Source organism: Argopecten irradians, chromosome 10 (genome assembly GCF_041381155.1).
Source record: "Argopecten irradians isolate NY chromosome 10, Ai_NY, whole genome shotgun sequence".
NCBI classification, from domain to species: Eukaryota; Metazoa; Mollusca; class Bivalvia; order Pectinida; family Pectinidae; genus Argopecten; species Argopecten irradians.
The window spans coordinates 23,369,451-23,392,324 of NC_091143.1; the positions used below are offsets into that span (position 1 = coordinate 23,369,451).

At 35.9% G+C, this 22,874-nt stretch overlaps 1 protein-coding gene and 1 pseudogene across 2 annotated transcripts in view; both read left to right on the forward strand.

Annotated features, from left to right (window-relative positions):
* Positions 1 to 14,562, forward strand: part of LOC138333422 (tetratricopeptide repeat protein 37-like) — a 30,375-nt gene extending 15,813 nt beyond the window's left edge. The window contains exons 27-40 of one of the 2 annotated variants that reach the window (XM_069281789.1): positions 307 to 448; positions 827 to 992; positions 1,240 to 1,367; positions 4,646 to 4,769; positions 5,275 to 5,449; positions 5,727 to 5,903; positions 6,194 to 6,302; positions 6,658 to 6,780; positions 7,759 to 7,853; positions 8,196 to 8,401; positions 8,840 to 8,900; positions 9,232 to 9,359; positions 13,393 to 13,528; positions 14,039 to 14,562. In XM_069281789.1, the coding sequence (XP_069137890.1) occupies positions 307 to 448; positions 827 to 992; positions 1,240 to 1,367; positions 4,646 to 4,769; positions 5,275 to 5,449; positions 5,727 to 5,903; positions 6,194 to 6,302; positions 6,658 to 6,780; positions 7,759 to 7,853; positions 8,196 to 8,401; positions 8,840 to 8,900; positions 9,232 to 9,359; positions 13,393 to 13,528; positions 14,039 to 14,119 (1,851 nt within the window). In that variant the 3' untranslated portion in view covers positions 14,120 to 14,562. Of the gene's footprint in view, positions 1 to 306; positions 449 to 826; positions 993 to 1,239; positions 1,368 to 4,645; positions 4,770 to 5,274; positions 5,450 to 5,726; positions 5,904 to 6,193; positions 6,303 to 6,657; positions 6,781 to 7,755; positions 7,854 to 8,195; positions 8,402 to 8,839; positions 8,901 to 9,231; positions 9,360 to 13,392; positions 13,529 to 14,038 lie in introns of both variants that reach the window. The other variant, XM_069281788.1, reaches the window with a different exon arrangement.
* A 3,346-nt stretch (positions 14,563 to 17,908) lies between these two features.
* LOC138332767 (acetylcholine receptor subunit beta-type unc-29-like) lies at positions 17,909 to 19,610 on the forward strand (annotated as a pseudogene).
* Positions 19,611 to 22,874: the final 3,264 nt, after the last annotated feature.

The following is a 22,874-nucleotide window of genomic DNA, read 5'->3' on the forward strand; positions in this document are numbered from 1 at the left end:
AAATGACAGTATAGTTATGATCAGTGATTTGTAACTGTTCCCATTACTTGTTCTGAATTTATTTAAATCTTGTATCAAACACATTGTCAAATTTAAAATATTATGTTGTTCCTAACAAGTCTTTTTATGACAAGTAAACTTAATTCAGACTCTCTGATAACTTGTGTTACTATCATGGGAACAGTGCTCCCGACTTCAGAGTTATTCAGATTTCAACTGCATGTACATTTGTATTGTAAAATATACACTCTGACCCAGAGAAACTATCGTGACTACCAAGTAAATTTTACCATGTTTGGTATACAGGTAGAGGGAGCCACTGGGTATGCTAGCTGGGTGTGTGCCATGCTGAAGGATGACAGTAAACACGACACAGAACTATTCCGATACTCCATAAAACAAATGGCCGCCATACCGGCAGCATCGGATGCTTTAGCCAAGTATCTAGGTATTGTTATTCTTGTTGATTTTGGTTTCTTACAATGAAGTAATTTCTTATTTGATGATTTTAATTGTTAAACTGAGTATTCTTATCAATGCATCAAACTAATTTTCCTCTGTATATTAAGTGCAGAACAAAGGAAAATGTTTTGTTACAAGAAGCTGAAATTCAAGACTGAAACGCTTATAGTATTGATAATCAATGTTTAATTCTCAAATTTCTATATTGACAGTGCAATAGAAATAGTACCTATATGACAATAGTATACAGTGCAGTTTCAGTTAATTGAAATGCATTTTGTGAGTTGCTTTTTTGTATCGGTACATGTATATCAACTAGCATAAGAAAGTTCCTGGAGTGTAGCCGATGTTTTGTAATATTCAGATACTGAGAAGACCAACCCAACTGCATACAACATGTATGGTCTACTGTTAGAACATCAAGGTTTATACAAGTTGGCCGTCCGTTCTCTCCGCTCTGCCCTGGAACTGTGTGATGAGGCTTCACCATACAAACAGGAAATAAGGATTAACTACGCTCGATTACTCTGGTGGGTAGATACAAATAAATCATACTTTGATTCTACATGTGCTTTATTTTCGGTACCTGTTTGATGTTACATGTGATTTACTTCAAAAGTTTATACATGTAGCTGGTCATGAATGCAGACACGTTTCATTTTTAATGTTCAAATGTCACAGTGTCCAAGAAAAAAAACCCACACAAAGTTTAGTTTTTGTGCAACAAAGATAAGTTGACAAAATGTAATTTTAATATCATGGACCTTTTACCAACAGTAAAGATGAACAGTACCTTGACGCTGTTGAGCAGTTTGACCTTGTGGATGACCTTGACACCTTGGAGGACATGTGTAACAAAGGTCTGGCCCTGTACAAGGCTGGGCGGTACACAGGAAGTATCACAGGTGAGGACGATTAACTTCCTTCCTTCCTCTTTCTTTCTTTTTATTTCCTTCTTTTTATCCCCCGCCCAACGAAGTTGGCGGGCGATATACAAATGGGTTCCGTCCGTCCGTCCATCCGTCCGTCCGTCTGTCAGTCCGTCCGTACGAATGGTTTCCAGAGCATAACTCTAAAACCAGTAGAGATATTTCCACGAAACTTCATTCACACATTGGTCGTATGGTCTAGTAGTGCCTTTTGCTATTTTTAGGTTTTCATTTTTTGCATTTTTTCCGTAACCATGGAAACATTGCTGAAAATATCATATTTTTGTACCAGGTTCGTTTCCGCAGCATAACTCTAAAACCAGAAGACATATTTCCACAAAACTTCATAGACACATTGGTCCTATGGTCTAGTAGTGCCTTTTGCTATTTTAAGGTTTTCTCTTTTGGTACTTTTTTCTGTAACCATGGAAACATTGCTGAAAATGGCAGATTTTTGTGTAAGAATCGTTTCCGGAGCACAACTCTAAAACCAGCAGAGATATTTCCATGAAACTTCATAGACACATTGTTCTTATGGTCTAGTAGTGCCTTTTGCTATTTTTAGGTTTTCATTTTTTGCACTTTTTCCGTAACCATGGAAACATTGCTGAAAATATCATATTTTTGTACCAGGTTCGTTTCCGCAGCATAACTGGAAAACCGGTTGAGATATATGCACGGAACTCCATAGGCACATTAGTCTTATGGTCTAGTAGTGCCTTTTGCTATTTTAAGGTTTTCACTTTTTGTACTTTTTAGCCCACCATCATCAGATGGTGGGCTATTCAAATCGCCTTTCGTCCGTGGTCCGTCGTCCGTCCGTCCTTCCGTCCGTCCGTCCGTCCTTCCGTCCGTCCGTCCGTCCGTCCGTTAACAATTCTTGTTACCGCTATTTCTCAGAAAGTACTGAAGGGATCTTTCTCAAATTTCATATGTAGGTTCCCCTAGGACCCTAGTTGTGCATATTGCATTTTGGGACTGATCGGTCAACAAGATGGCCGACCAGCCGCCATCTTGGATTTTGATAGTTAAAGTTTGTTACGGCTAATTCTCAGAAAGTACTGAAGGGATCTTTCTCAAATTTTATATGTAGGTTCCCCTAGGACCCTAGTTGTGCATATTGTATTTTGGGACTGATCGGTCAACAAGATGGCCGCCAGGCAGCCATCTGGGATTTTGATAGTTAAAGTTTGTTACCGCTATTTCTCATAAAGTATTGAAGGGATCTTTCTCAAATTTCATATGTAGGTTCCCGTAGGACCCTAGTTGTGCATATTGCATTTTGGGACTGATCGGTCAACAAGATGGCCGACCAGCCGCCATCTTGGATTTTGATAGTTAAAGTTTGTTACCGCTAATTCTCAGAAAGTACTGAAGGGATCTTTCTCAAATTTTCATATGTAGGTTCCCCTAGGACCCCAGTTGTGCATATTGCATTTTGGGACTGATCGGTCAACAAGATGGCCGACCGGTGGCCATCTTGGATTTTGATAGTTAAAGTTTGTTACCGCTATTTCTCAGAAAGTATTGAAGGGATTGTTCTCAAATTTCATATGTAGGTTCCCCTAGGACCCTAGTAGTGCATATTGCATTTTGGGACTGATCAGTCAACAAGATGGCCGCCAGGTAGCCATCTTGGATTTTGATAGTTAAAGTTTGTTACCGCTATTTCTCAGAAAGCACTGAAGGGATCTTTCTCAAATTTCATATGTAGGTTTCCCTAGGACCCCAGTTGTGCATATTGCATTTTGGGACTGATCAGTCAACAAGATGGCCGCCAGGTAGCCATCTTGGATTTTGATAGTTAAAGTTTGTTACCGCTATTTCTCAGAAAGCACTGAAGGGATCTTTCTCAAATTTCATATGTAGGTTCCCCTAGGACCCCAGTTGTGCATATTGCATTTTGGGACTGATCGGTCAACAAAATGGCCAACCGGTAGCCATCTTGGATTTTGATAGTTAAAGTTTGTTACCGCTATTTCTCAGAAAGTATTGAAGGGATTGTTCTCAAATATCATATGTAGGTTCCTCTAGGACCCTAGTTCTGCCTATTGCATTTTGCGACCACCATCTTGGATTTTGATAGTTTAAAGTTTGAAAAGCAGAAAAAAGAAGTGTAAGTTTGAAAAGCAGAGAAAAGATCCCTCTTTCATTTGTCAGACATAGATCAATCTTTGGTGGGCGCCAAGATCCCTCTGGGATCTCTTGTTTCTGTAACCATGGAAACATTGCTGAAAATGGCAGATTTTTGTGTAAGAATCGTTTCCGGAGCACAACTCTAAAACCAGCAGAGATATTTCCATGAAACTTCATAGACACATTGTTCTGATGGTCTAGTAGTGCCTTTTGCTATTTTTAGGTTTTCACTTTTTGTGCTTTTTTCTGTAACCATAGAAACATTGCTGAAAATATCATATTTTTGTAGCAGGTTCATTTCCGGAGCATAACTCTAAAACCAGCAGAGATATTTTCATGAAACTTCATAGGCACATTCTTCTTACTCCCTTTATAACACTGTCATTGTACTAGTTATAAACAGGTTAATAGTTTTTCACCTATATGCTTCACATTCATAAAACTATTCACCTTGCTGTATCTGCACTTACCAGAAAAGAAAGAAAAACATTTGGATTATATTCGTGGCAGTGTTATTTGGTGGATGAAAGAAAACACGAATTTAAAACTGCGGTCAAATTTGAATGATATATGTATCTTAAGACATTAGACAACACAGTCCTTGAATTTAATACTGCATGGAGTAAAATATTTAAAAAAAAAAACGGGAAAATTATCGCCAACAAATGTCAAGGCTGTATACCTGATTCAACAATTGCAGCCCCGCTCTACTTGAATTATACTCCATCTTTCTTTAGCTCAACTTCCTTTTTCCTGTTTTTTTTTCATATACATAAGTCTCCACAATCAAACTTACTTCAGCTTTGATATCTCCATTGGCGGGGGATCTGAATGACTATGTCCTTGTCTTTCATTGTTATTGTTTGTTTATTTATTTCTTATAGTTTGGTTTTCTAGTGGTTTATAAAGTGTAATGAATTCATGTACTAAATAAAGAGAAAAATTTTGACTAGATCCAAGACAAAAAGCTGAATTCCACATTCACTCTAGGCTGCTAACATGAAATGATATAACTCAAACATATTTTGTTGTAATATATACATTGACCTTTTAGCTTCACTTCATCTGAAACTCAATAACATTATCCAATATTGTATGATAATGATCTTTCTCCCTAGTGTACACTTCTGCCCTGGCCTTAGCTGAAACAGAAGAAGACCAATCACATGTGTCTGTTGCCTTGGGAATGGTCCACTACGGGGCAGGAGATCTGGAGACGACCAAATCTGTCCTGTTCCAAAGGTCAGTTCTAACTCTTTGGTAACACCTGATAGACTTAGAAAGGATCTTTTATCCCTATATGATCAATAGACAGTTTCAATCATAATGGCTAGATTCAATATTGCTTCTGAAGAATCTCAAATAACTATTGTAAATGAATAAGTATCTAACACAGATATTTGTCTGTCTACTTAGACATTTCTCATGTTTGTAAGTTATCAGTTGCTTCTTTTATGAATGTTATATGATTCATCATACCGTATTTGACCCAATAAGCACCTTTTGGTCCTTGTTTATGCATGGGCAATTGAAACTTAGGCCTCAAAAAAGGGGGAGGGCGTTTATAGGGACATGGTCACTTATTGGGTCGTATAGGGTAACTGTATAATTTTCCAGTTCTCAGTTATGTTGGAGATTTTACAGTGAAATATTTGTATACTCACTGTACGTCACTTATGATTTTTCAGTTCTCATTTCTGTTTCACATTCTATATAAATAAATATTGGTAAACTGTATGATTTCCAGCTCCCAAATGAATCCACCATCAAGGACAGGCCTATTGGCCTTGTGTGCCCTAGGGATCCTTCAGACAGATTTGACCTTGACCTTGGCTGTCCTTCAGGAACTATTAGCAGGGGAAGGCTCCACCAGTCAGTCAGATGTGGCTCACCTCATGTCATCTGCTAACGCTGTTATTGAGGTAAATCAGGAATCTGCTTTACAAAATTTAGAGATATATGAGGTAGTTTTTGTTATGTCTAGTAGATAGTAAACATTTCGTCTTCGGATAGGGCATGAGTTTGTGTTATAATGAAAAAGTTTGTCATCTGTATTTCTTTGATAATTTCTTTGATATGATTGTGATATGTGTATAATGAATAATGCTTACAGTGAAGTGATATTGTTGGTCCACAAAGATTTGTTATGATCGTGTTTTACTGTATTGAGAAAGTGTTCTAAATATTTATTATTTTTAGGGTAATCCACGAGCAGCTAAGAACTTTGTACAGCAGTGTATCCATAAGTATCCAGATCAGTTGGACCTGTGGCGCCTCCTAGGGTCAGTCCTTGTTACACATTGCCATGACAATGCTTCCGTAGCTGGTGCTGCCACCTGTGTACAAAAAGTGTCTTCATTAAACCCGACATCACCGGTAAGTAATAATGATCAATGGTTATATAAAAGTTTGTTTTTAGCTTGAGTTGGTTGGAAAATCAAATAACGTTTTTCTCAGAGCCTTTTGTTATTGATTTCCAGCCTTATTTCATGTCATTTATATTAATGTTTGGCATAACACCAGAGAAATCATGTTAGAATTATTGCTACGTTTTTTTTGTATTTCTTTTGAGGAAATTAAAAGTCAAATATATTTGTTGTTAAAATCAGATACTGGTGTTAGTGTTAATGAATATTAAACAAAACATTCTACATAAATGTTCTCAGGACATTATGAAGTTGGCAACCAGTGCTCAGTTAGCAGGTGGACATTACAGTAGGACTCGCAGGAACGGAGTGTTGTCGAGCGCTCAGAAGGCAGTACATCTAAACCCAGGTAGGTACACCTACATATTATCAGCTTCATTTTAAAAATGTCGAAGGCCACTTTCACACTGATGCATAGAAAAGAATAATGCTTATGTGTTGGTTTTGTTTGATTTTAATTTTAACACATATTCTTGAATCAATAATTATGCTGAAGAAAAGTTCAAAAAGTACATAGGTACATTTGTTGTAACAAAAGATTGAGTTGGTTTGAATGACATGAATAAGATCATAGTTAGAGATATCATAAACATTATCTTAACAAGTTTATAATTATCAAATATATCGTTGAAAATTACACAATGCTACATGAAGAAGTATACAACTAATGTTTTCAGTAAGATAACATGAATACTCTATTTCAGACCAAAAAGATAACTGGGTGAACTTAACAGCAGCCATCCACAGTCACACTGTACTCCACAAGTCAGACAAACTCGTACAACTGGCTCTGGTCTATCTCAACTGGCTCTCTGTAACATTCAATGGTAAGTTACATTGGTAAAAACGTATGCCATATATTTTTCATACTTTAAGCTACCAGTTTTTGCCTGAAAATCCAGAGTCCTGCTTATGATCCAGTGCTGCTTATTTGTTAGCAAAAACTGAAATCAGACTATGGTTTGAAGAAAAAAGTTGTGATTTGGACCAACTCAATTGACTCTCAATTTTTAGCCCACTATCATCAGATGGTGGGCTGTTCAAATCGCTTTTTGGCCGTGGTCCTTTCGTCCGTCTTTCCATTCGTTAACAATTCTTGTTACCGCTATTTCTCAGAAAGTACTGAAGGGATCTTTCTCAAATTTCATATGTTGGTTCCCCTAGGTCCCTAGTTGTGCATATTGCATTTTGGGACCAATCGGTCAACAAGATGGCCGACAGGCCACCATCTAGGAATTTGATAGTTAAAGCATGTTACCAATATTTCTCAGAGAGTGCTCAAGGGATCTGTCTCAAATTTTATGTGCAGGTTCCCCTAGGTCCCTGGTTATGCATATTGCGTTCTGGTACCGATCGATGAACAAAATGGCCGACAGAACGCAATCTTGGATTTTGACAATTGAAGTTTGTTAACGCTATTTCTCAAAAAGATCTTGTTTAATGTTTTCTTTAAAGTTAATGCTTAATATCTCATCATAAACTATGGGATACTATATTCTTTGCGAAGAAAATGATTATAAATCTCACAACATCTATGAAATTAATCACAAAAGCTGTAATGTGGTACTTAATTTCATTGCAATTTAATTCCGAGATGTAGATTTACATGGTTTAACAGGTCCTGTGTATAAGACATTTTTATTTCTACTAATTTCGTGATTTGTAATCTCTTGTGAAATATGCAAAATTTAATCTCAAAATTAAGCTAGTCTAAAGCAATTGAAATTGATAAATATATATTTTCAACTTTTGATGCAAAATTCATTTTTTCATTATTTTTTTTTACTTAATATTACTATCAGAAGCTCCAGCCATGGTGACAAGTTGGTGTAAAAAACAAAGAGTTATTTCCCTTGTTGAAGCAGGCAGAGTAGATGAAGCAGCATCCTTAATTAGTCAGGTGAATTCTTCTTGAAACAATAAGCATTGTATACATAGTTTTAGGCAGAACTTAAAATTGATAATTTTATATTATAATGAAAGACTTTATTTTCTTTTGATTGCACATACTATTTTTATATTTGCATAAAATAAACAGTATTTACAGTACAATAAGGGGAATTGCTAGAACCTGTAAAGGGTTTATTGCACTTGATATGATATTTTCAGCTACATGTTGGTGTGTTCTTGTGTATCAATTGTTTGAATTGAAAATGTTCAGTTGAAGTGTAACAGTTATAATATTCTCTACTTACTGTTTGTTCTTGTGTGTATGCATATATTGTTTGACTCGAATGTTTAGTTGAAGAGTTGTGGAGATGAAGAATTGGAAGATTTTGCCGCGGTGATAGAGGCGGTGATTGATGGAGATATAGGTGCTATGTCAGAACAGCTACTCAAGTCACGTGACAATCCGTTCCTGGTGGAGGCTCTGTTAGAGACGTGTGAACGGGGAGGTGTTAGTGTGAACCTCACTGACATACTAGGAGTGGACCAGGAGGACAGAGGGTGAGACTGTTAAGGAATTAGGTTGTGGGTTTGTGGGTTTTATTAGTTTAACGTCCTATTAACAGCCAGGGTCATGTATGGATGTACCAGGTTTGTTGCTAGAGGAAAGCCAGAGTACCGGGAGAAAATCCACCGACCAGCGGTCAGTACCTAGCAACTGCCCCACATTGGATTCGAACTTGCAACCCATAGGTGGAGGGCTTGTGGTAATATGTCGAGACTTCTTAACCACTCGGCCACGGTAGCCCCTCAGGAATTAGGAAATCTGAATGTAATAGGTTTAAATTAAGTAAGTTTATAAATAAATATTTTAGTCATTTATTTTAATTGTATTTACAATGATCTTGATTGATATAGAGTATCTCTTGATATATATCAATAGTTATCGTCTCCTGCTAGTATGATATTATTTGAGAATTCTTACCCCTTTTTTTCCAGACGGAGGGTTGATCTGATTTGTAAAGTTCTACATGTGTACTACATATACCAACAGGCTAAGGTAATTATCGTGTTTATCAGCCACCAAACCTTTCAATGACACTAGCCATACATGTTGATTGGATTGAAGTGAATGACTATTTTACCACTCCATGCCTTGTAATACCAGATGAATTTTATATTTTAATTGTTACAGTTTCTTATTTTAAAGATATGATAATTAATATGATTAAAGAATGTGAAATACTAACCCTGCATTTTAATGAAGATTCCACTTGATGGCGTGAATATGAATATTACAATACTGTGGTGATCCAATAGGTATTATTAGAGTTGTGATTATTTTGTTTAAATGAGCTATGTCCAAGTTAAAGTTTTGCTTCGTCCATCAGAGGACTGGTGTTGTGGATGACCTTGAAGGCCTGTTGAAGAAGCCAGTGATAGATGTACAAACTCTGGACTCTCACTGTTTACCAGTTATGTTGGTCCTAGCCGCTGCAACATTGGCAACCAACCCAAGGTATGTCTCTATAGGCCACAGTCAAATGTAACCAACCAACCCAAGGTATGTCTCTATAGGCCACAGTCAAATGTAACCAACCAACCCAAGGTATGTCTCTATAGGCCACAGTCAAATGTAACCAACCCAAGGTATGTCTCTATAGGCCACAGTCAAATGTAACCAACCAACCCAAGGTATGTCTCTATAGGCCACAGTCAAATGTAACCAACCAACCCAAGGTATGTCTCTATAGGCCACAGTCAAATGTAACCAACCAACCCAAGGTATGTCTCTATAGGCCACAGTCAAATGTAACCAACCAACCCAAGGTATGTCTCTATAGACCACAATCAAATGCAACCAACCAACCCAAGGTATGTAACCAATCCAAGGTATGTCTCTATAGGCCACAGTCAAATGTGACCAACCAACCCAAGGTATGTCTCTATAGGCCACGGTCAAATGTAACCAACCAACAAATGGTATGTCTCTAAAGACCCTGGTCAAAATCACAAACCAACCAGAGATGTATCTCTATAGGCCACAGTCAAATGTTACCAACAAACCCGAGGTATGTCTCTATAGGTTCTGTCAGTTATTTTTAATCAGCTAAGGACAATCCCCTCCTTTTTCCTTTGCTATTATAAAAAAAAATTCCAAAATATTGTTTTATGTCATTCCTTTAATTACTACAATTAAATATTATCCCAATTCAAGCTAAAATTAACCCTGGCCAATGTCTCAAAGATTGATGCCACCAGTTTCTGCACAGATTATCAAAAGTTCAGTTGGGACCCTCACCTGTCTGTGGACAATCATGCCTTGTATTTCAACAAGCTAAACAATGATGGAACATGCTTATAAGATTGTTGGTACAGAGGCTGTCAAAGCATTGTGTGGGACAAAACTTAAAGATGGTGATTGTGATCTCGTACGAAAGATTTATCTGATCTTAAAGGGTCTCCCTAACTACAATTAAACTACAGCTTCATATCATTTACACAGGAAAAAGTGCATACAGGTTTTACGTATGTTATAAACCGCATGTTAAACGCATGTAGAGGACCACGCATGTAAAACGTACGTATGAAACGTATGTAATACGTGTGTTAAACATGCGTAATATGCATGGTAAACAGACGTAAAACGTTTCAAAACATGTGTTATAAATACGTTTGATCCTATTACAAAATCCACCTTTTTTTAAATGTTTTATGTATATTTACATGGTCTTTGAAGTTGCACCATATATTTGTCATTTTCAAAAGTAAAGTTTAAATCCATTTTATTTGTATTATCGGTTCCTGTCCAATGACTGATATTTTTTCATACATAGTATGTTGTATTTACAAACGAGTGCCTACATATTGATAAAGGAGAATGTACGTTAAGACTCGAATATGGCCGCAAAATTAATTATCCAGTAAAGAACAACATATTTTGCCATATTACAGTTGAATACATTTGCTAACACATTACATCCCGAAAATATCCCGCATGTGCCAATTATGTTCACTATGACGTCATCAACATGCAGTTTCGCGCCATTTATCACAAAAATCCTTGAAAAATCATACTGTTTGAGTGTTTTTTTCTAAAAATGAATGTGGCTGCCTTCGTAGAGCAGAAAGAGATTTTCACACGTTGTATATCATGTATTTACGCATATCCATGCATAATATAAAGTTGCTCCAAGGTGGCGGCCAAATCCATTTCAAGCCTTTTCTAACCTAAAGATGATGAATTTCTAGCAAAATTTGGCGAGAGGAGGAAAATCATCAATTTGATTACGTCATAGGTGGAGCACATCGTGTACATGGTTAAAAAAAGTTATGTTTTGATGAATGGCAAGTATGAGAGTATTTATTAATGTGAAATTGATGTGGATCAGAGTTAATATTTTTCGGCCTGAAAAATTAAGGCCAAACATATACTGTTCCTATCATATCTACTCCTTTCATAATCTTAGGATGATTTTATTTTTTCTACATCAATTTGTCCATAACGTCACTTCATCACTTACATTTTTAGGTCATCTGACCCGAAGGGTCAGGATGACCTATAGTCGTCATGTTTCGTCCGTCGCCGTCCGCCGTGCGCCGTGCGCCGTGCGTTAACTTTTCACATTTTGAACTTCTTCTCAAGTTCTACCAGTGCAATTTGGCTGAAACTTGCATGAAATGATCCTGCCATGGTCCCGACAAAGTGTTGTTATTTTTTGGGTCGATCCGAAATCCAAGATGGCCGCCACAGCCGCCATCTTGAAAACACATTTTGAACTTCTTCTCAAGTTCTACCGGTGCGATTAGGCTGAAACTTGCATGAAATGATCCTGACATGGTCCCGACAAAGTGTTGTTACTTTTCGGGTCGATCCGAAATCCAAGATGGCCGCCACAGCCGCCATCTTGAAAACACATTTTGAACTTCTTCTCAAGTTCTACCGGTGCGATTTGGCTGAAACTTGCATGAAATGATCCTGACATGGTCCCGACAAAGTGTTGTTACTTTTCGGGTCGATCCGAAATCCAAGATGGCCGCCACAGCCGCCATCTTGAAAACACATTTTGAACTTCTTCTCAAGTTCTACCTGTGCGATTTGGCTGAAACTTGCATGAAATGATCCTGACATGGTCCCGACAAAGTGTTGTTATTTTTCGGGTCAATCCGAAATCCAAGATGGCCGCCAAAGCCGCCATCTTGAAAGCACATTTTGAACTTCTTCTCAAGTTCTACTGGTGCGATTTGGCTGAAACTTGCATGAAATGATCCTGACATGGTCCCGACAAAGTGTTGTTATTTTTCGGGTCGATCCGAAATCCAAGATGGCCGCCACAGCCGCCATCTTGAAAATACATTTTGAACTTCTTCTCAAGTTCTACCGGTGTAATCGGGCTGAAACTTGCATGAAATGATCCTGACATGGTCCCGACAAAGTGTTGTTATTTTTCGGGTCAATCCGAAAACCAAGATGGCTGCCACAGCCGCCATCTTTAAAACACATTTTGAACTTCTTCTCAAGTTCTACCAGTGCGATTTGGCTGAAACTTGCATGAAATGATCCTGACATCGTCCCGACAAAGTGTTGTTACATCTCTGGTTGATCCCAAATCGAAGATGGCTACCATGGCACTATATCTAATTAACTTCCTACATGTTAAGGCCCTTTGGCCTCTTGTTTGAAAGAAAATTTGTTGAAAGAAATTGAAAATGATCCTGACATTGTCCTGACAAAGTGACACCATATGAAATTAAATTTACCATTGCCAAGGTAGTCAGATGACCGGTAAGGCCCTTTGGGCCTCTTGTTAATAAAGGCTTAAATCTTTACTAAAGTCGTGCCCACTGTTCAATTGTTTTCAAATTCTGGCTCAGTGAGTCCAAACAACAGTTGTAGACCTACTACATTGTACATCATGAAGCGCTGGTCAGCTGACATTGATCATATGTATAGAATTAAAATTTAAAAAGACGGAATCCACATTAGCGGTTTTGCTTCTGTTCACAATCAGTAGATGTGCATATAATTGTATACCTATGTATCATCATACGATATTGAAGCTGCATTATTCTATCATGAGGCTAGTATGAGGTTCACTATAAGTTGGTAGAAGACATATATAGATAACATGAAACCAAAAACATAGAGGCTATTAACATGTATTTGCTTATGGGAATATCATTTTTGAAAAAAAAACCCACTGCAAGTCTTCAATAACAATGATAAAACTAATGTTTTACATGTAATTAGTAGGGTTAATTTAACAGACGTCCATTTTACATGTGATGGAAAACAAACGTACGTAAAACATATGTTAAACATACGTTTAACGCATGTTTTTTCAAACGTATGTTAAACATGCGTTGCACTTTTTGCTGTGTACTATTTAAAAATCTTTCCAAATTGTCAACAAAATGTTTTCTAAATAATGATGAAATTTGTTAATTTCTCCTAAAGTCCCTGATTGAAGTTTGGTGTGTCAATTTACAAACTTAAGGCAAACCCAATTGATATTTTCTCTTTATATCGATTACCTAACTTTCTGTTACAGACTAACAAAGCACTGTGTTGTAAAAGTAAGTGAGGGGCGACACCTACAGATGGACAAGTGTGACGAAGTGTCTATAGCCAGATGTCTCCTCATCAAACTCATATACAACCCTAAAAAGGAGTCGGAAGCTCTCAAGGTATTTTAAGTCTCCTATCAAACCCTTATACATCCCTAAAAATAGTTAGAAGCTCTCATAATAAGTCTCCCATTAAACTCCTATACATCCCTAAAAACAGTTAGAAGCTCCTAAGGTAAGTGTCCTATCAAACTCCAAGGCATCGAAAAAAAAAATAGAAGCCCTCAAGGTAAATCTCAACAATTCATATACAACCCTAAACACACATATTTGAAAACAATTTTGCCATTTTTTCTAAACTTTTGCCATGTTTTTATGAATGATGCAGGATAAAAAGATCAATTTCTTTTTGTCTCGAATCAGAAAGAAAAGAAGAATATGATGATCACCAATCCAATTCTTCATTTACACTTGCAGAAATATAACATCTATTTTCAGACATGCACGTATTCTCTATAGAAATGAAGGCATGATTGGCCCCATATAAAAGAATTGTGTGCTATGTTGGTATATTGTTCACACGGTATATTGTTTACAGAACTATCTCCATCTCTATGTATACCATTTCAGAAACTGTTGGTAGAGGTAGAAGAGGAAGGAGATGTAACTGTCCAGGAATTCTACAAACATTTGTCTAACCAAAATGGATAAAATCGTGGGAAATGAAAAGACGTTTGTTCAAACAAAGAAAAGTATCATTTTGAATATATGGAAATAGTCAATTTATTTTATATTTATTCCAATATTGACTTCAGATGTTATCTATATCGTAATGTTTACAATTGATAGTAATGACATTGATAAAGAACAGATGAAATTGGTGAATTAAATAAATTTCGCAAATCAATTAAATATTGATGGCTACAAAACAAATACAATGGTTGCCTTTGTCTTGTTTAAAAGATAATACACCAAGGTCGATTATTTGTTGATCGGTACACATACATATTAAAGCCGTCATGTTATTTTAGTGGGTTTTTTGTCAGAAAGAGAGCTAACTGTTATGCTGAATTGTAACAGAGGAACAGTAATCTTATGTATATCGTGACATATAGGGATTATTGAAATTAAAAAAAATATATATATTATTCTGTTAATCTGTTCACGATTGCCTTTGTATGTTTTACAATTTATATAGCAGTGAATTCAAATTTTGGTATGTACAAATATTTTTGTCATATCAAATGAAAACGTCCTGAAAGTTTTGACCGCCAAATATAACTGCCTACTAGTAGTACATATATAAGATATCCCCATCAACAGCTGTGTGAGGTCATTAGACTACATCTGTAGTTTCATATAGCTCTTAAATGCTCAACAATGAGGTCAATGTTCTCGGGTATCGTTTATTGATCATTACTGATCATTTATGATGGAATGATCTCATAATGATAAAAACGTAATCAGATCAATCCAAAGTTGTGCAAACAGAACTTAATTTATAGTGATGTGGACAAAATAGCGATGTGGATAAAATATCAAAACGATGCCCCTGGAGATGCAGAGTGTTTCCAATAAAACGAGACATTGCTTATGTTGTATAGGATCGCTGATCAACCGCCTTTCTCTACATTGCGATGTTCAATCAAATATCTGCACAGGTAATGTTTGTCATATCAACTGTAAAAACTGTTTTTGAAGCTACCAATCAGATGATGTGGTCAATGAACTCATTTCCAGATACAACAAAAAAATACAATTTCCCAAAATTATGTCCTTGGACCATGTTAATTAATATCTGGATAGAGCAATTTGTGCTGAAATGAATTTTGCAGAATCAGGTAGCTGTAACCAACCTACCTTACAGAATATTGGTTGAGGACAAGATCATTGTTTGAAAAATAAAAATGTCTTAGAATAATGTAAATTAACATGTGTACAGCAATTTATGCTGAGCTTGAATATGGCAAAGCTAAGTCAAAGTGATTTATTTTTATAAAAAAGAAATTCCAGAATGATGTGAATTGATATTTGGCTAAATTAATTCCTGCTATACTTTGTTTTGGCATAAAGGCCAATATGACTTATCTACTGTTTTTGAAATAAAAAAAAAATGAACATTGATATCTAAGCAGACGAATTTAGCTATACTTGAATATTACACAATTTCACCGTGACTCGCATTTAAAAAAAGTGTACATATCATTAATGTATGGGTGACTGCATCATTGACTATACACTGAACTATCATCCAAGAAAGAGAGAGAAAAAACTAATCCAAACTGGCGTTTTATTTGACATTTATATACAAACAACTCATGGTACAGTTATCAAAACTGACTTTTATTTGACATCTATAAACAAACAGCCCATGGTACAATAATCCACACTGGCGTTTTATTTGACATTTATATACAAACAGCTCACGGTTCAGTAATCCTAACTGACGTTTTATTTGACATTTATATACAAGAGAGTCCAAATATGTTTCTTGTGCAATGTTTGACTTCTACCATTGCATAGCATGGAAACATTGTTTAATGTTAGGATTTAGTCGATATTTTTTAATTAAAATCTGCAACAGATCTGACAAGACTACACCGTACAAAACCAGTCACATCAATATGTTTGTCATATCATCAGACAACATAATATTCTAAAATAAATATCTGTTTATAGTTTGGATTTGCCCTTTTCCCATTATATGAAGATGTAATCAGAGAAACAAATCAAATTGTATTCCCAAGAGATTATTGATATCAACATTCAAATATGATTGAGAGTGCAATGACGCGACACTGATAGTTTAACAATGATTTGCTGTCTTTTTCCTGGTTCCCTGACAAAACAAAACGAAATCATTAACCAATTTGCATTAATAGGAACTATAAGTGATAAAGAACTTATGTGCCCGATATCGTTTAACTTTAATACGATATCCGAGGTCATTTCAGAAGCGTTCTGTACTTTTTTTAATAATAGACTTATTTATCAGGATAGTGGACAGGATGTTTTTTTTATTTCTCAAAGAACCTTTTATCCAGTCCACTATGGTTAATTCCATCGCCTTTTCTCTTGGTTGGTCAGCCCGTATGTAAACAACCTTTGTCATCGTCATGTCACTACTTGGATGTATTCTTCTGAGGTTTCAGTCCCGTTTAAGTCTCGTTTCAACAAAGATAAAAAAAAGTTATGAGATTTTCATATAAAATCTATCAACATATGTAGCAAATAGCCAGATGCAAATTTTGTTAAACAATTACGTTTCTATTTTTAGTAGATTTTTTTATACGGGGATTTTAAGAAATGTACTTAATGTACCATACTTTTATGGTATGAACTCCTTTTTCCAAAAACCTATATGAGAAAAAAGTTTAATACGAGAAAAATTTGACTTCTCAGAGTAGAAGTTAACTCCTCATTAACTCAAAACCATCGCACGTCATCATTTTCAGCTATAACATATTATAATAAAGCAATTGTAAATTTATGTTATATTGGTATCACTTTGTTTCCTTGTACTAGAATCCGGACAGGATGTACGTAGGTGTTTAAATTATCTCTCATGGTATCTCAGTATATGTACATCAGTATCCATGGAAACGATGAAATCAGAATTTATAACTATTCCAATATGCATATTATGAAAATGTTCATATTGTTAACCCACTGTCCTTGTTGCACAGGTATAATGACCGGATGTAAGTGTTAGTTTTCATTCTCCCTTGATACCTATGTATGTATTTTACAAAGATTAAAGATTAGATATGCGTAATACTTTTTTTACTAATAGAAGCAGTATAATGAAAGTGGAAAAAATACAAATAACAGAATGGATATCATACTAATTATCTGATAATGCCCAGTCATTTTTATTGCTTTTTCATATTGAACAAACATATCAGCAGTACAAGACTTTTTTACCGAGTGATTACATCTGAATTTTACTCTTTGTATTTACATTGAGGTTTCAACGGAAATGACGACATCGCTATCTCATAGTATCCATGTATTTGTCAACTAAAGGAATAAATGGAATTGGGGCTAAAGTATTCCGGAAGGGTCCTGTTTATTTTTCAGCGACCATAGCTACAATATAATACTTCTGAAAGCATAGCCAAATGAACCTGGCGCTTACGATGTTTATATAATAAAGTTCAATCGTAAATTATGATGTATAATTCAAGTCTTGATATCCTAAGTGTATATTAATATAATACTGAACGAAACTTTGTTAATTTGTATTTGAGCCGTTGTTATTTCAGTTTGCCCGACTCCATGTCAACAATGCTTTCTATTGTTTAAGTCATCATGGCGTCATTGATACCTTTGGGATGACAATAAAAACATGAATGATGGATGGTATAAAACGTATTAAATTTAGAATGGACGTGATCATGGTCCTCACTTGCGAAGTTGGTCTCAAACATGGTACGTTCACATGCATTTCACATTCTGTTCGTATTTTTTTAATTCGGGAATCTGTGGGACAGACAGGATACGACCTGAAGAAATTTATACACCGAGTTATTTACGACTCGTGCCTACAATAAGAACATCCCTCCTCACGGAATGCTGGCCTCTCCAATTAAAGTAAATATTACATTCTTTCTACAGGGCATCAACTCTTTGGACGAAGTAGAGGAGAAATTAGCAACCACTGGCAACATAAAGCTGGAATGGAGGGACGCTTTCCTGACATGGGACAGAAATGCCTTCAGTGACATTTCGTATTTCTATACCACCCAGGACGAGGTTTGGAAACCAGATATCTCATTACACAATGGGTTCACCAAACTTAAGGAACTCGGAGACCACGTGATTCTTGTGACGGTGAATAGTAATGGCAATGTAGTATGGATTCCTATGGAAGTGTTCGAGACCAAATGTGACATTGATATAACGAAATTTCCTTTCGACAAACAATTCTGCAGGGTGGTATTCAAAATCTGGGCATACAAGCCACACGACGTAAGCTTAGCCCTTACGGACACACCGTTACTAACAGACATATACGAAGAAAATGGAGTCTGGGATCTTTCAAATGCCACAATCACTCTTTTCCAGGACAACATTATCATCTCATTGAGACTCGAACGGAAGCCACAATATTACGTGCTTACCGTCATCTGTCCCATAGTCTTACTTTCACTGCTTGACATTTTCACATTCGCAATTCCTGTTGACAGTGGCGAGAAAATAGGATACAGTATGACTGTCCATCTGTCGTTTGTCGTTCTTCTTTCATCGTCAGTTCGTCCTTACCTGTCAATTCCCGAACTTCGTCTTACCTGGCTGTATATGTAATCAGTCTTATGATCAAAGGGACTGCCATCGTCATGGTAACAGTTGCCCAGGTAAGGCTCCATCACCGCCCGAATAGTATGGAACTATCACCAATGTATAAGTTTATAATCACGGTCGGTTGTAAAATGAACACTTGTTCCAAACGTCAAGTGAGACCAGACGGATGCGATAAAATGGTGAAATTGGATAACGGTTGCCATTCCTCTCAAAATGTTGCTGTTGGCATCCAGTGTCCAAAGTTTACCGGACCGAGACCAGATTCTCGCTGTGGTAGCCAGGAAGACGAAAATGACAAATACACGTGGCAGCAATTATCGGCGGTTCTAGATGTCTTCTTTTTCTGCTTCTTCTCAGTGGTAGATGTTATTTTGTTTGGTGTGTTTTTCAAGGCTCTCCTATGTAAATGCTGACTTTGTGACTTCCCTGTGATGGTCTGCTTACGGCATTGAAATCATAAAGCATTTATATCATACTTCTTTGCTTAGTTTTTCAATAATGTGTTAACTTGATACTCGTACAGTTTTCTTATGCTCTAAGCCAAGTAAAATTATAACTCAATATCGTCAAAGAGCCGGTTAAAAAACAACATTATGGATATGTGACTACACCGTTTACCCATAATATTGTAACATTTATTTACGTTGTATTTTTTTCGCATTAAGCTCGCTGGAACTCATTGGAATGAAATTTGTCTCACGAGTTTAGCAAACTAGTCTGGTTCTAGAACGTTTTGGTTGAAAATTTACAATCTTTGTGGATGTTTACTTTTTGATAAAGTTGTCTAAATATGAACTTACTGCAACTTGGTAAATTCTTTTCATAGGGACTTTAAAATGTGAAAGGTGATACACATTATGTAATTTGTGTTAAAAATTGGGTATTAAAATTAAGTTGTTGTATTTGAAATATTTAATAATCCTTAATTCAATTGTTATGTGTGTTTTTGTAGCTTTAGTTGCCATGAAAACCATCCGAATTATGCATAAATTAAGTTTAAGTGATAGGGAAAATGTAGCAAAGTCTTTAAAATCCCTCTTCTTATGTAGGAATGAAGGGATTTGTTTCTTATTTGGTCTGTAGCTTGCTTGGGTGAGGGGGAACCGGTTTTGCATAAACGGTGGGTCTGGTTCCCCAGAGGCCTGAGGGACGGGGTCCAACAGATAGGAAAAGTGTAGAAAAGTCTTTTAAATCCTTCTTCTGTAGGAATGAAGGGATTTAGTTCTAATATGGTTTGAAGCTTCCTTGGTTGAAGGGGAACCAATTGTGTATAAACGGTGGGTCTATAACCCAAGGGGCCGGAGGGGCGGGGCACCAATAGGAAAAATATAGTAAAGTCTTTCAAATCCTTCCTTTTCTGTAGGAATGTAGGGATTTATTCTAATTTGGTCTGAAGCTTCCTTAGGTGAAGGGGAAATAATCTTGAATAAACGATGGATCTTCGGGTGGTGTAGTGGTTAAGCTTCTCGCCTTTCACCTAGCTGTCCGGGGTTCGATTTCCGGCATGGACGTGAAAAGATCAGGAGTCACCTGCCCGATCATGTGGGTTTTCTTCGGGCACTCCGGTTTCCTTCCTTACTAAGATCCCTCGCGCGCTTACATCCGGGGCATCGAAATTGATTTTCATAAGTTGTATAACTTGTTTCTCAATCGATGAAAAAGAAATAAGGTTTATATTTATGTTTGTGTAAACGATGGGTTTGGTCCCCCAGGGACTTGAGGGCGGGCCTTTTAGAGGAAGTATAGCAAATTCTTTAAAATCCTTCTTCTGCTATGGGAAGGAAGAAATTTGATTCTAATTTGGTCTGAAATTTCCTTAGGTGAAGGGAAACCAACTTTGTACAAACGGTGGGTCTGGTCCAACAAGCATCTGAGAGGCGGGACACAATAAGGCATAATGCAGCAAACTCTTTGAAATATTTTTCTGTTGGAATGAAAAGATTAAGTTCAAATCAAAAGCCTTCAAGTTGGTATCTTGTTCTTGGCATGGAACAGATGAATGATACAGACCCAATGGGCCTCTTCTTAACTACAATTCTGAGATTTTATAGATTGGTTCACTCTGATTCACCATTCACTTTTGTAATTTAGGACTGTTTGCAAAAGAGGGCAACAGGTGGTCATATAGAATTTTTCACAATATTTTTTCATCAATTTTGTTATTTCAGATTTCATGAAATATAAACTGGTCGCTTGATCTTCGGACCGTTTATCCGTTTTCCATTTTGAAAGAAACAAACTCGTATTCATTGAGTTTAGAATTTATTTCACAACAATCTTTTAACACTAAAACAATAAAAATACAGAAAACAAACACTCCCGAAATCTCGTATAATTTGCTTTGTATTAACTTGGCGGCGGTAAATCGAGTCTTAATGTGATGAATAACATTAGGAGTTCAGGATTTTAATAGCAGTTATAATTACATCGCATTACCGGAGTTTCGGGGTACAATCAAAATACTCTGATATTGCACAGTAGATAAAAATATACAGTTTAGCCTTTCAAAAAAAAATTCTCAATTTTTCATGGATTGATTTTTACAAGAAGTTGAGCATAATGGGATGAGAAAACTTTTGTTTAGAGTGTGCTAAGTAAAAAGAATTTTAATTCACATATACACTATTGAATATAAGATAAACGTCAATTGTCTATGGAAATACGATATGTTAGAGGTAAGTTTAAGTTGTTATTACGTATTTTATATTGATTACTGTTCTATATTACATATTTCAGAGTGAAATATAAAGTGTTATGGTGAAAACATATGTGATATTTTTTGCCTTGGTGAAAATATTTTTATAGACTTTTATATTTTATATTTTCACTCAATGTTGACCAATCAGAACACATCATTTACTTTTTTTATATGAAAATAATTAATTTTTCATTTTTGGTTGATGGAACATTAATATGTTACATTAAATTATCATATGATAATTTATTTTTTCAATTTGTTCCCCAAGTATATTGCATGTTACAGAAATAACTCCCTTGCGGGTAGGTATCGATTGTTAAGTCATTATTTTGTGAGCGCAATTCACGTCATTTCCTCCCAAAAGTATGACGTTACGCTTGCAAAAACATGACGTCACAATCAGTACCTACCCGCAAGTGCAGATAACTCTTGTGATATGCAAATCCGGAATATTCCTTGTTTAACTATGAATGACAGCTATATTTTATCCTGTGAAATGAAAACTTTGATATTTTCACTCTTGTTACACACTGGTGAAAAATATCAAAGTGAATATCACTGGGAAAATAGACATAACTAACAAGATTTGAAATTTAATATGCCAAACAACATAATGTATGAAAAATGATTGTCTGCTAAAGGGAGTCTATTATGTGAAGGTTTTGTTTTGAGTCTTGTGATATCCTTGAGATATCTGTCACTTGCATTAATGAATTCAAAGTTAGCCAGAATATTTTCCTATTACTATTAGTTAAAGTAAAACTGTTTTTCTTGCATCAAACTGTTTTCCTATTATGTAATATGTAAACTTTCCAGCCTTGGTTGCTGTGCTAGTTTTATCTCAAGCATCTTCTTAATGACATTTTAAACATTGAGAATCCTCGAGATAAGATTATGATCGTTTTATCGAGAGCTGCTACTTTTATTTGTGTGCTCTTCGATGTCATTTCAATTAATTTTGCAGACAAAATTATTTTTTCATTGTTTATGTGCCTTTTTTATAAAGTAAGGTTCTGCATCAGTGAACATTATAATTTACAATAAACTCTAACAATTAAGTAATAAGCTTTGTCCCTTTGAATAATTCTTCCCCGCGCAGGTTTCCTGGGATATAGGTTTTCCTGTATTAACTCGTCCATCGTTTTCGTTAATGTACCATGACCAACTTTCATATTAATATCTGAGATATGTATTTTGTAATCATGAGTGTTCTTATTCGTGACAGAAACTGACACATCAGCTTCCAAAACCAGCCAACATCTAATCTCATTTTATGTTTTGTCAGCTAGACGGCTGCGTTTAAAGCACTTAGAAATTATTTTTCAATGTGGGTTAAGAAGGTACATTGGATTTTTTTTTCAAGCTGCGGTTTTGTAAGTCCTTGTATGTATGAGTCTGAATCTCTTTAAATATGCATAATGCTATCTAATTTTCGATTGCATAATGATTTCAAAATTCATCTAT